This window comes from Thamnophis sirtalis, unplaced genomic scaffold, assembly GCF_051295495.1.
Source record: "Thamnophis sirtalis isolate CommonGarterSnake01/CBP01778 unplaced genomic scaffold, rThaSir2_p1.2 scaffold_4, whole genome shotgun sequence".
Classification (NCBI taxonomy): domain Eukaryota; kingdom Metazoa; phylum Chordata; class Lepidosauria; order Squamata; family Natricidae; genus Thamnophis; species Thamnophis sirtalis.
The window spans coordinates 29,087,144-29,099,418 of record NW_028261384.1 but is presented as its reverse complement, the minus strand read 5'-3'; the positions used below and the strand labels follow the sequence as shown (position 1 = coordinate 29,099,418).

At 37.5% G+C, this 12,275-nt stretch overlaps 1 protein-coding gene across 8 annotated transcripts in view; it reads right to left on the bottom strand.

The window, feature by feature from the left end:
• The window catches only part of MLLT10 (MLLT10 histone lysine methyltransferase DOT1L cofactor), a 128,523-nt gene that overhangs the window by 93,983 nt on the left and 22,265 nt on the right, over nucleotides 1-12,275 (bottom strand). For 5 of the 8 annotated variants that reach the window (XM_014056116.2, XM_014056117.2, XM_014056119.2 and 2 more), the window contains one exon: nucleotides 4,106-4,215. The exons of the other annotated variants lie outside the window; for them this stretch is intronic. In XM_014056116.2, the coding sequence (XP_013911591.2) occupies nucleotides 4,106-4,215 (110 nt within the window). Of the gene's footprint in view, nucleotides 1-4,105; nucleotides 4,216-12,275 lie in introns of those variants that run through there. 8 annotated transcript variants of the gene reach the window in all.

The window sequence follows — 12,275 nt, the reverse complement described above, 5'->3', positions numbered from 1 at the left end:
GGTCAGAAGGAGGGCTGAGAAAAACCGTGTTTCCCCCAAAATAAGACTGGGTCTTATTTTCTTCAGACCCCTGAAAAAACAACTAGGGCTTTTTTTCAGGGAAGTCTTATTTTTGGGGGTGCAGGAAGCAGTGAACGTGATCACCTCATAGCTGCTCGGCCCTTTAAACACAGCATGCAGATCAACTGATCCAGCGAGGGCCAGAAGTTCTCTCTCTGGGCACCTGGAGATGTTTCTGGCACATTCTTGGCAGCCCTAGCCTTGTTGACCTGGGATTGGAAAAAGAGGGAACTGCGCTGGAGCTCTGAGCAGTGGCTGGTGCGGGCTCTATCTGCGCAGCCATGAAGCAGGATCAGTGTGACCAGTTCTTGCCACAGCATTGACGGCCAGGATTGGGTCAGAGACACTGTCAGCCGAGATCAGCAGGCCAAATTTGGTAAGCTGGACACTCTTCCGCCGTCTGGCCAGAAAAGAGGGAGAAGAGGCACTGAAAGAGGCATTTCTCTGATTCACCACCTGGGTGGTGCCAGCACATTCAGCTCGCCGAATCTGGCCTGCTGATCTTGGCTAGCAAAGGGGATGGGGGAGGGGGAGAGGTAAGGGAATGAATGAGCGACTGAGAGTGTGCCTGTTAGTTGGCTTCCAGCACCAGAGAGGGCATGAAAGGAAAGCAGGCAGGCTGCTGTTGCCTTTCATTGGGGCGCATGGAGCGAAACGGGACTCCTCTTGCCATCTCTTCCCTTCCCCCCCCCCCAACAGGCATGGCAGGGCTTCCTGTCCTTCGTTTAGCCACCCACCCCCTTTATCGAGGGGAGTGGCGTGTGGGGAGGGGTAGGGCGGGGGTGAAAGGATATTCCCAACTCCCGGACTGACTGACTTCTTGCCAGTAGCATCTTCTCTGCCTTTCAGCGTCATCCATCAAAAACGAGGATTTTCTGGGCAGAAAAGCTTGCCCACCCACCACCCCAGTGCCCTTGCTTCCTCCAAGCTTTCTTTGCCTACTGGTACTTGATTTTCAGCTCTGTCAAGTTTCTCCCCATTGTATGCAGTGAAACAAACTTGTGTGCCATAAAAAAAAACTTCTCGCAAGAAGTTGGAATTAATTGATTGAACTGGATATGATTCCTATTCATATTCTTATTGTACTCCTACTCCTACTGTATTATATTCTCAATAAGAACAATCCAAGAACAAGAAACAAAATCTATGAAGAAAGATTGAGGGAGATGGGTATGTTTAGCATTAAGCATTTTTAAATACCAAATAAAAGTCATATACAATAACTTATTTTCGAATACAGAATACGGAATAGTTGATAAAGGAGAATATTTGTATCTCAGTGTTGAAATGAGGAGTCATTGGTGCTCTCTGAGCTTGGTTGTTTTTTGGTGACATTTCATTACTCAAATTAAATAACATCATCATTATTAACCGGCAGTAGGATTTGCTCTCAATTTATATTCAAGTGGCTTGCCCTGTCTATTGGTGGGAAAGAGCTTAGTAGTTCTTTGGTTGGCCTGTTTACTGTTAGCTAGTTTGGCAATTTCTTGACAGGGGTATTATTTACTTAGACTTGATGTTAATTTTGTTGTTATTCTGGGTATTAACTTCTGAAGAGGAGGTGTTTTGGTCTTTTTGTTTACTTTCTTGCTTGTTGATTACCTCTTTTGCACAATATGTAGATGTTGTTCAGGTCTATGTGCCTATTGATTTGATATTAATATTGATTTGCTATTGATATAATTTTTGGAGTAAGTTTAGTTTAGGATGGTCACAGTTTCCCCATTAAATTATGGTTAAGTCTGCCCATATGCTCCTGGGCCCCATCAATGGACATTCGTTGACTGATGGGGTCTGCAGTATGCTCCCTCTGCCGGCAAGTTTGGAGTGGGCCAATCCCATTATGGTAAGATGTTCCTCCAGAGAGCCTGGACCCATGCCATGAAGGGCTTTAAAGATGATAACCAATAACTTGAATTGCACATAAGTAATCCAACAATTATGTAATATGGGCACCCTAGAAGCCTCAACAACAGCCCGTGCTACCACATTTTGCACCAGTTGTAGCTTCCAATTACACTTCTAGGCCCATATAGAGTAAATTGTGATAGTCTGGGCATGAAATGACCAAGGCTTGAGTAACTAAGCACAAGTACTCCCAATCCAAGAAAAGTTGTAACTTACGCACAGCACTGAGTTGTGCAAATGCTCTCCTAGCCATGACTTCTGCCTGCTTTTAAAGCAGGAATCACAAGTCCAGGAGAACCCTCAAGTTGTGCATCAGGTTTATTTGGGGTTGTATAAACCCATTAAATATGTCAAACCTCTGGATCTCAACAATCCTAGCACCCAAAGTAATTTGGCCTTGCCAGGATTCAATCAAAGTATGTTGTCCCCCATCCAGACTCTCAGGGCGCCAGCAACACAAAAGGGCAGCAATAGCATCACTTGGGACACCATGGGTAGAAATATAGAGTTGGTGACAAATGATCTCACCCAGTGGTTTCATATAATGTTAAAAGAGTGGAAAGAATACTGAGCTCTGCAACATGTCATAAAGGAGTTGCCCTGGATGTCTCACTTCCTAACCAGTTGGAACCAGCTTTGGAGAAAGAAATCAAACCATTGCAGGACTGTGCTGTCTAGCCCCAAACCCTACAGACAGCCCAAAAGGATACCTGATTGATGGTATTGAAGCTGCTGAACACATCCAGAACAAAAAGTATATTTGCAGACAGACCGATCTTTCTCTCACCAAACATCATCAGCAAGTGTGACCAATGTTGTTTCTATCCCATAACCAGGCCTAGATCTTGACTGGAAAGGGTCCAGATAATCAGGTTCATCCAGACCCTATGAAACTGCCAAGCAACCTACCTTCTCTACCACCTTCCCTAGGAAAGAAAGGTTAGAAACTGGATGAAAACTGTCCAGGTAGGTGAGTTCAAGAGATGGATTTTTTAGGAGGCGGCAAACCCAGGGCTACTTTAAAAAAGCCCTGAGAAACTCTCCTTCAGCAGTGAGGAATTAATAACTACCTGAACCCACCTGGTAGTCACTATCCTGAAAGCTTTCACCAATCAAAACTGACAAGGAACCAATTGACAGATGATTGCACAGACAGCAGAGTGGACCCTGCCCATTTCATCAGGTCCAGCAAGATTGAACTATTCTTAGATAACTGGGTAAGACTGTTCTTCGGGCATCTCATATGGACCAACACCATTGACAGGTTTCAGCTGGGAGTGAATCCAAATGACTTTATATGTCCAGAATCCTTTCCAAGGCCACTGTAACTCCAAACAATTGTTATGTGACCAGTTGTAAGTCAACGACTACCTATACACTTTAAAAATACTTTGTTCCAGGTGTTTAAAAAATGAGCCCTAATTATTAATTACAGCTACCATAATTGGATGAAATTTATGTCATAACAGTTTAACACTTATCTGAAGAGGAGGCCATAGCCTTATTTTAGTTTTTAAAAAATTTACAACTGAAAACTTTTCACATACCAGTAAAATAAACCTGATTATATATTACTTTTTGGTAAATAACAAAAAAAGAAACAACTTCCAATTTATTTAGATATTTATCAATATGCTTGATCAATTTAATACCAAATAGAAAGCTATAATTTACAATACTAGGAGAGAGGAGAACTGCTGGAATCACACTGACCTTCTCAATAACAAAACCAATGACCAAAGATGTTTGACTTTTGTAAGAAACAAAATATATAATTATATAAATGACAAGCTGACATTCTGCTCTCAACTAGCATTTCTAATAACCTTCATTTGCTTATAACAGTGCTAAGTACAATTATTACTAATAACGTTGAAAATATTACAAAATACATTTTATTTATTTTGGAAATCTATTTAAATAAAATATTTCAGATTATGCTGAAATATTAACTAAGCAAAAATTACTTCATGCTACAAATTATAATATGTTATTATTAGTTTTTCTAATTTACTTGTTTTAATAAAAAAGCGAAGTGCAAGAGTTCATAGAAGTATTTTTATAAATTCTAAAATATTTTTAAAAAATTTAAATAACAATGTTATATAAAGAAAAGAAAGTCATAATTTAATTATACCTTATTATAACGATCATGAGGAACAGACTGCAACACGATAGGTTCCATTGTAGAAACATTTGCAAACTGCACCTCGGGAATGTACAGAGCACAAACCACATGAGCCCAACCTATAAAAAGTTAATTTAATTTTATTCTTAACATTTTTGATAATATAAATAGAATAAATTCATATCAAGAAGCTTCCATATGATTTTCATGTAATTTTAATTATTTAATATTTATTCTTTAGGATATACATAACATATACAGAAAAGATAAGATCATAAGATTCTTCACAGAGCTACAAGCCTAACTTTTAAACAATGAAAATGATGATTACACAACAAAAACTATGGTCTCATATTTTGTTAAGTTTTGTATTAATTATCATTAAAATCAATGAACTTATGTTTTATTTATATATTGCAGAACCTGGACCATCTATCATAATAAGGAAACACAAAGGCCTTTTAAAATAAAAACCTATTTCCATACCGGCCTTTCTATAAAAGACATTACTACATTCCTAGAGGTTTATTTAGCATAGTATTTCATGCCAAAAATTAAGAGATGTTTTAGTGCTATTTCAATAATATGCAGAATTACATAGACAAATAGAATTAATTTGTAGGTTACTTGATATAGGCACACAGGTACATATCTGCCTTATTTCATATCTCCTGCAGTTCCTGAGAAAGTCACAAATTTGTGCTAGAACAAGAAAAAGTGTAAAAATCTGGCATTGTCTCTTTGTATCCGTATCTTAGTCTACAACTTTGCTAATTTATAAATTCTCCTATATTATGTCCTGGATTGCTTCATGTGAGAAATTTCCCTAGCAGTTTGATGTAATAAATTCCTAAAATAAAAGATAACAGAATTGTGGGAATTTCAAAAAGCAAGAGCATTATTTCACAAAAAATAAAGTTCAACTCCTACTAAATATATATTCTAATATTTCCCTGAATAGAAAATATCACATATTAGAAGAACATAACAAGTATGATGGAATGATAGAAACAACTTTACACATTCCCTGTTCTAAGTGCTTCCTTCATCTACCATGCTTTGCTGCTACATCCACTCTTATTTTATTTCTATTCCAGCTCTGCTTTTATAGATTTGTCTCCTTCAAATTATCCCTTTTAGTAAAAAAATCCTTGAATTCCAGTTTTGCTAATTCATGCTAATTACTCCAAATCTAAGTCTTACTTCTATAATGAAATTCTAGAAAATGTTCATTTTCATTTTTTCAAAAGATAGAATGTTTAAAGACCAATGACCGTGACTTATATAAAATTCGTTTAACAGATGAATTACTATAAATTGTTAACAATTATGGAGATAATTTAAGATATAAAACAAAGATCACTAGTCATACAATCAACATTTCTACCAAACAGCTGGGATACGCTCATTTTATTAGGCACCTTACTATTTAACAGTACTTGTATTTTGGAATTATATAAATGAAAGATAATATTCTCATAACCGAATTAAATAAGAAATTGATGTCATATGTTTGGTTTTTATCTTCTTTAAGAGCTTTTGTAAGAAATCTAATCTGAACTGAATTATAATGATAATGCTTTGCCACTGCATGACCTCATGCAGATAAGGTTATCCAGTGATTGCTGTTTGCTTTGTGACATTATACTATCATGATATTCCCTTTTTAATAAGCAATATTTTATGAAAAGCTGCATTTTATTCCAATGTAAAAAAATAAACAAAAGCCACCCACAAGTATATTACTTCTTTTTGAGCTTCCTTGACTTATCCATTTTTTTCTGAAGAAATTGATCAATACCTTCTTTGAAGAGAACTTGATACGTGAAATTAGAATACTGCTTCTATAATATGCCACATCTCCAAAGATTCTAAATTTGCGTTATATTGCATTCAATTATCTTTAACGAAGACGCCCTTGTAATACAAAAGAAAACCCCAGCTATTTCAATGAACCTGTACTGTAAATAAGGTCCACTTTTGACCTATTATTCAGATAAGAGCTACTTTTAGGTGCAGTTTCTGTTATGTTTACATGCAATCAATCCCAGATTTTAAAAAATGAGAATCCCCCCCCCGTCTCTCTCTAGAAAAACAGTATCTGTCCCTTACAGTTGGTATACCTATAGAAACTTAATAGTTTCTTCAAAATTTCAGCTACTTTAAACTATAAACTTCTCAGTTGGAAATTCCCAAACCTGTTTTCATTAAATTCAAAGTCTTCAAAATCTTATTTCTCTGCTCATATCTGTTTTATCTATTGTAAAACTGCCCTTTCTATAGTACTAATTTAAAAAATTTAAATTTCTAATTTAAGAAATTGTACTACACTAAATGAAAAAAATGCTTACATTATTTCTGTATCTATAACATCCAACTGTAGATTATGCATTGGTTGCTAATCCTTTAAATTTTTGATATTTCTGCAAAACTATAACCTACAAGGTGATCTTTTCTCCAAATGTTCTAAAACTAGATAAACAAGTCGTTTTTTTAAAAAATGAGTTAAAAACATAGTTATTCAGTAATTTATTGAGGAAAATGATCAGCTATATATTTTGAGTGATAAAAGTATGAGAATCTTTGCTTTCAGGACTGATATGCAGCAATAACTGCAACTAAACATATCCACTAATTGTGATTAGTTGTACACATCATCTTGGAGGAATTATAGCCCATTCCTCCTTATAGAACAGCTTCAATTCAGGGATGTTAGTAGGCTTGCTTGAACTGCCCTCTTCAGGCCCCTCCACAATATTTCTATATGGTTAAGGTCAGGATTTTGACATGGCCATTCCAAAACACTAAATTTCTTCTGCTTCCTTGGTTGTACAACCTGTTTTGCAGATTCGTCTTGCTGCATTCCTTTGAGCTTCAGTTCATGGACAACTGACATTCTCCTATAGAAATTGCTAGTACAATTCAGAATTCATAGTTCCATCAATGTTGTCAGGTCATCCTGGCCCAGAGCCAGGCATAAATCATTACTGCCACCAGAATATTTCATAAATAGGATAAAGTTCTGATACTAGAACGCAGTGGTTTCCCTTTCAGCCATATATAACATTTTTAATTCAAGCCCCCCCAAAATCTATTTCAATGTCATACATCACAGAAAATTCTTCCAATGGCCTTCTGGCTTACGCATGTGGTCTTTTACAAACTATAGATGGGAAGCAATTTTCTTTTTGGAGAATAGCAACAGAATTTTGGAGAAATTTTCTTTCTTGCAACCTTGCAAGAAACATATCACTATTGTTCAGTTTCTCCCAAAGGTTCTGTCATGAACAGTAATATTCACCACTGCAATAAAGGCCTTTAGTTCCTTAGACATTAGCCTAGACCTCTCTGAGACTGCCTAGAGTAATAAACACCTTGTTCTTGGTATGATGTTGATTGGTTCAACCATTCCTGAAGAGGTGGTGGTGCTGAATTATCTCCATTTGTACACAATCTTCTGAGAGTGGACTGGTAGAATACAAAACTTTATTTGTAAACTTTTCTAGCTTGGTGAGCATCAAAACTGCTTGTCATAGATTCTTGGAAACCTCCAAACACATGTTATAAGCATTAGACTTCTATACCCAGAATTCTATTCTTTAAATAAGGCAGGACTTCACTCACTCACACCTGATTACGAATGCACACAAATATGTAGTTTGGGAATATATTCCTCAGTGAAAAAATATGATTTTTTACTCATTTGTGTTTTCTTCATTCAGTTTTAGGATTTTGAGAAGAGATTGCATTTCATATTTTATTACTGCAATATTTCTGCATAAATTTATGCAATTCATTTCTGAATTTCCGGTAGGCCCTTTGGGCCTATTTTTTTGCCCTCCACAGGCTCTGGAGGCTTTCCTGAAACATGGGGAGGGCGGAAACAGCCTCTCCCTACCCTCCGAAAGGCCGAAAATCAGCTGACATAGGGCAATGCCTCGCCTGTCCTCAGATATTGCTCTGTATGCCACCTGTGGCACACGGGCCAAAGGTTCACCATCACAGGTCTATCCTCTCCTGATTTATGACAGCACATGGCTGATATATTTCATATCATATATTTCAACCCAACAGTAAAAATAGACACTGCAGGCTTTGCAGAAACAGCAAGAGACATTAAAATGTCTCTTGCTGTTTGAGTCTGAGATCCCGGACTCTTCATTATAAAAATGCCTGAGAAGAAACCTCTGCACCATGAGCTCTACTTGCCTTGATTATTCCTTAAAATAATAAAATAACAGGGTTGGAAAGAACCTTGGAGGCCTTCTAGTCCAACTCCCTACTCAAGCAGGTAATCCTATACCATTTCAGATAAATCTCGTCTTCAAAACCTCCTAGTGGTGGAGCACGCATAATTTCTGAAAGCAAGTTGTTCTATTAATTAATTGTTCTAACTATCAGGAAATTTCTTAGTTCTAGACTGATTCGCTCTTTGATTAATTTCTATCTATTGTTTCTTGTCCTCCTTTAGGTGCTTAGAATATAAGAATAAGTTGACCCTCTCTTCTTTATGGCAGCCTCTTAGATATTGGAACACTGCTATCACATCATCCCTAGTCCTTCTTTTCATTAGGTTTGACATACCCAATTCCTTAACTGTTTTTCATATGTTTTAGCCTCCAGTTGCCTAATTGTTTTGTTGTTCTTCTCTGCACTTCTTTTACAGTCTCTTTCTACAGTCGCAATATTCGAAGTGTCATCTTACAAGGTATTAAAAAGAGGTTAGTAAACCTCTTCATGTGATCTTGATTCTACCCCTCTGTTAATGCAGCCTAGGACAAATTCCTTTTCCTGGCAAAATTCCCCATGGATTTTAATGTAGATAACTAAACATTATAAAATCTTTAAAGTATTTTAAGGTAAACAAAAATACATAAAACCCATTATATGTTTATTATATACTTATAGACAAAAATAGTTTGTTTCAATATTTTTCAGACACAAATAACGATTTAAGGATATTCTGTAGAAAAGTAGCAAGTAAGAAGTCATCAAAGAGCTGAAAAGGGGGCTTCTAATCATTTGGAGGTAGGTGGCAAAGTGCAAGTAATCAAAATTTATGCTTCTTTACCTATATGACTTTACACATGTGACTTCCAAGTCATTTTCAGTGGATACAATCCAATTAGACCAGTGGTTCCCAATGTGGGGCCCATGCTCCACAGGAGGGCAATTTGATTTTTAATGGGGGCAATTTGAACCTTGTTTAAACCAAGTTAATGTCCTTTTAGGCTTCCTCCGTGTAAGTAGAGTTCACTTTTTGAGTAAAGTAAGAATTATATGTCGCCGGGGGAGGGGGGGATGAGGACAGGATTTTATAGATGCTTAGGTGGGGCATGGCCAAAAAATTGTTGGGAACCACTGAATTAGACATTTCAGATGGTATTACAAGCTGCAATGGATAAGTATAAGTGGCCACTATATAATCGGAAATGTAATTATTTTTGTTTATTTGTAATGATAAAGGTAAAGGTATCATTTAATAGAGAAATGTAAAAAAATCTACTGCAAAAAAAGGTTCTACATTTAGGCAAGAAAAACAAAATACAGTGTATGTGTATCTCACTCAATAGTACTAATTGTGAGAGGGATCTTGGAGTCCAAGTGGACAACCACTTAAATATGAGCCAGCACTATACAGCAGCTGCCAAAAAAGCCAACACAGTTCTAGGCTGCATAAACAGATGGATAGAATCAAGATCACGTGAAGAGTTAATACCATTTTATAATGCTTTGGTAGGGTCACACTTGGAATACTGAATCCAGTTTTGGTTGCCGCAATGTAAAAAAAATGTGGAGACTCTAGAAAGAGTGCAGAGAAGAGCAACAAAAATGATTAGGGGACTAGAGATTAAAACATATGAAGAATGGTTACAGGAACTTGGTATATCTAGTTTGATGAAAAGAAGGATCAGGGGTGATATGATAACAGTGTTCCAATATCTCAGGGGCTGCTATAAAGAAGAGGAGTCAAGCTATTCTCCAAAGCACCTGAGGGCAGGGGACAAGAATTTATTTGCATTTGTATTTCCCTTTATTTGTATGCCGCCCTTTTCCCTGGGGGGACTCAGGGCGGCTCACAGTTCAAAAAAAAAGGGGGGGGGGAGGACAAACATGAAGACAGTACAACATATTAAAAGAAAACACAACAGTCACACAATTCGGGTAGGGTTAGAATCTTAACCCCAGGCCAGCCGGGATAGCCAGATCTTTAAAGCAGCGCGGAAGGACTGGAGGGTGGTGAGGGTCCGAATCTCCACGGGGAGTTCGTTCCAGAGGGTTGGAGCAGCCACCGAGAAGGCTCTCCTCCGGGTAGTTGCCAGTCTGCACTGGCTGGAAGATGGTATTCGGAGGAGGCCTAATCGATGCGATCGTATCGGTCTAGTGGAGGTAATTGGCAGTAGGCGGTCTCTCAAGTACCCAGGCCCACTACCATGAAGGGCTTTATAGGTGATAAGAAGCAATGAGTGGAAATTTAATCAAGGTGAGAAGCAACCTAGAACTAAGAAATTTCCTCACAGTTAGAACAATTAATCAGTCGAACAACTTGCCTCCAGAGGTTGTGAATGCTCCAACACTGGAAGTTTTTAAGAAGATATTGGATAACCATTTGTCTGAAGTGGTGTAGGAGTTCCTGCCTAGGCAGGGGGTTGGACTAGAAGACCTCTAAGGTCATTTCCAACTCTGTTATTCTGTTATTTTAAATATAAAAGTCATATAATGTACTCAGTCTGTTGTAAGAAAGATTTTTATAGAAATATAGATTTATATGAGAAATGTTTTAAGGTACCCTTTGATGTTAACCAATAATGATAAAGGTAGTTAAAATATCTTCTACTTACTAGGAGCACAAAGCCATTGTTTCTAACAAAAAATTACAAAATTATAAAGAAAGTAAAATTCAAATCAAGTTTACCAAAACTCAGAACAATTATAGGCTCTCAACAACTGAACAATCAATGTGCAGTATATAATGTATAGAGAATGTAATAGATAAAGCTTTCATTAAAAAAATCATAACCATTTATAAATGTTTGCATTAATGCATCCCAGCCTTTTTCAACAAAAGAAAGCAATGTTTTTTTCATCTGAGGGTCCAAAAGGTAAATCCACCATCTTTGTGAATAAAACTGTCTATGTACACTACTTTTCACTTGTCAATTAAATATTTTTCACAATTTCCAAATAGTTCTCACTTAACAACTATGCTGAATTTGCAACAGCAATGAATGAGTGCTACTTACAATGATCATCACAGTTCTGGCTGGTGCAGCACCTCCATAGTTATGTGATCATCATTTATTACTTTTCCTGCCAGCTTCCCACAAGCAAACTCAGTGGGGAAATAGGCAGGGAAGGTTGCAAATCACTTCTGAAAGTAGTTCCTGCTGCTTTTCTCCCAAGGAACCACGTTACCACTCTTCGCATCTGCTTTTGTAAAATACTGTCTTTTCATCAGCGTTTACTAAATGCAAATCATTTTTAACAGATCATTCTATTTATCCTGATCTTATGCATCTAGTTTAAGAAAAATATTTAAACATTTAAAGAATTCCTAAACATGCTGATATGTTCTCTATACTGGATCTCAGTGTATTTGATCACAGAGTCCTGCATCTAGCCATATTAACAAATAAAGAGTGAGAGATTTAGTCTCCGGCTGTTCTTTGTGACATGGCACAGAGCTCAGTGTTCTCTCTGCTCTTTTTAAAGATCTACATGAAGCCATTGGGTGGCATCATCCAATACCATGGGATAAGATATCATCAGTATACTGATGATACTCAACTTTGTGTCTATGTCTAAGGTGATACAAGTGTTACTGGTGCTGCCCTCTCATGTTGCCTAGAGTCTGTGGGGGCCTGAATGGGGAACCACAAGCTTTAACTTGGGGTGAAATTCAGCAGGTTCTCGAGAACCGACAGCGGAAAATTTGAGTAGTTCGGAAAACCTGGAAATACTACCTCTGACTGGCTCCAGAGAGGAATGGGAATGGAAATTTTGCAATATTCTTCCCCCAGGAGTGGGGACGGAATGGGGATTTTGTAGTATCCTTCCCCTGGAGTGGGGTGGGAATAGAGATTTTGCAGGATCTTTCCCCTGCCACACCCACCAAGCCATGCCCACAGAACCACACCCACCAAGCCATGCCCACAGAACCACACCCACCAAGCCATGC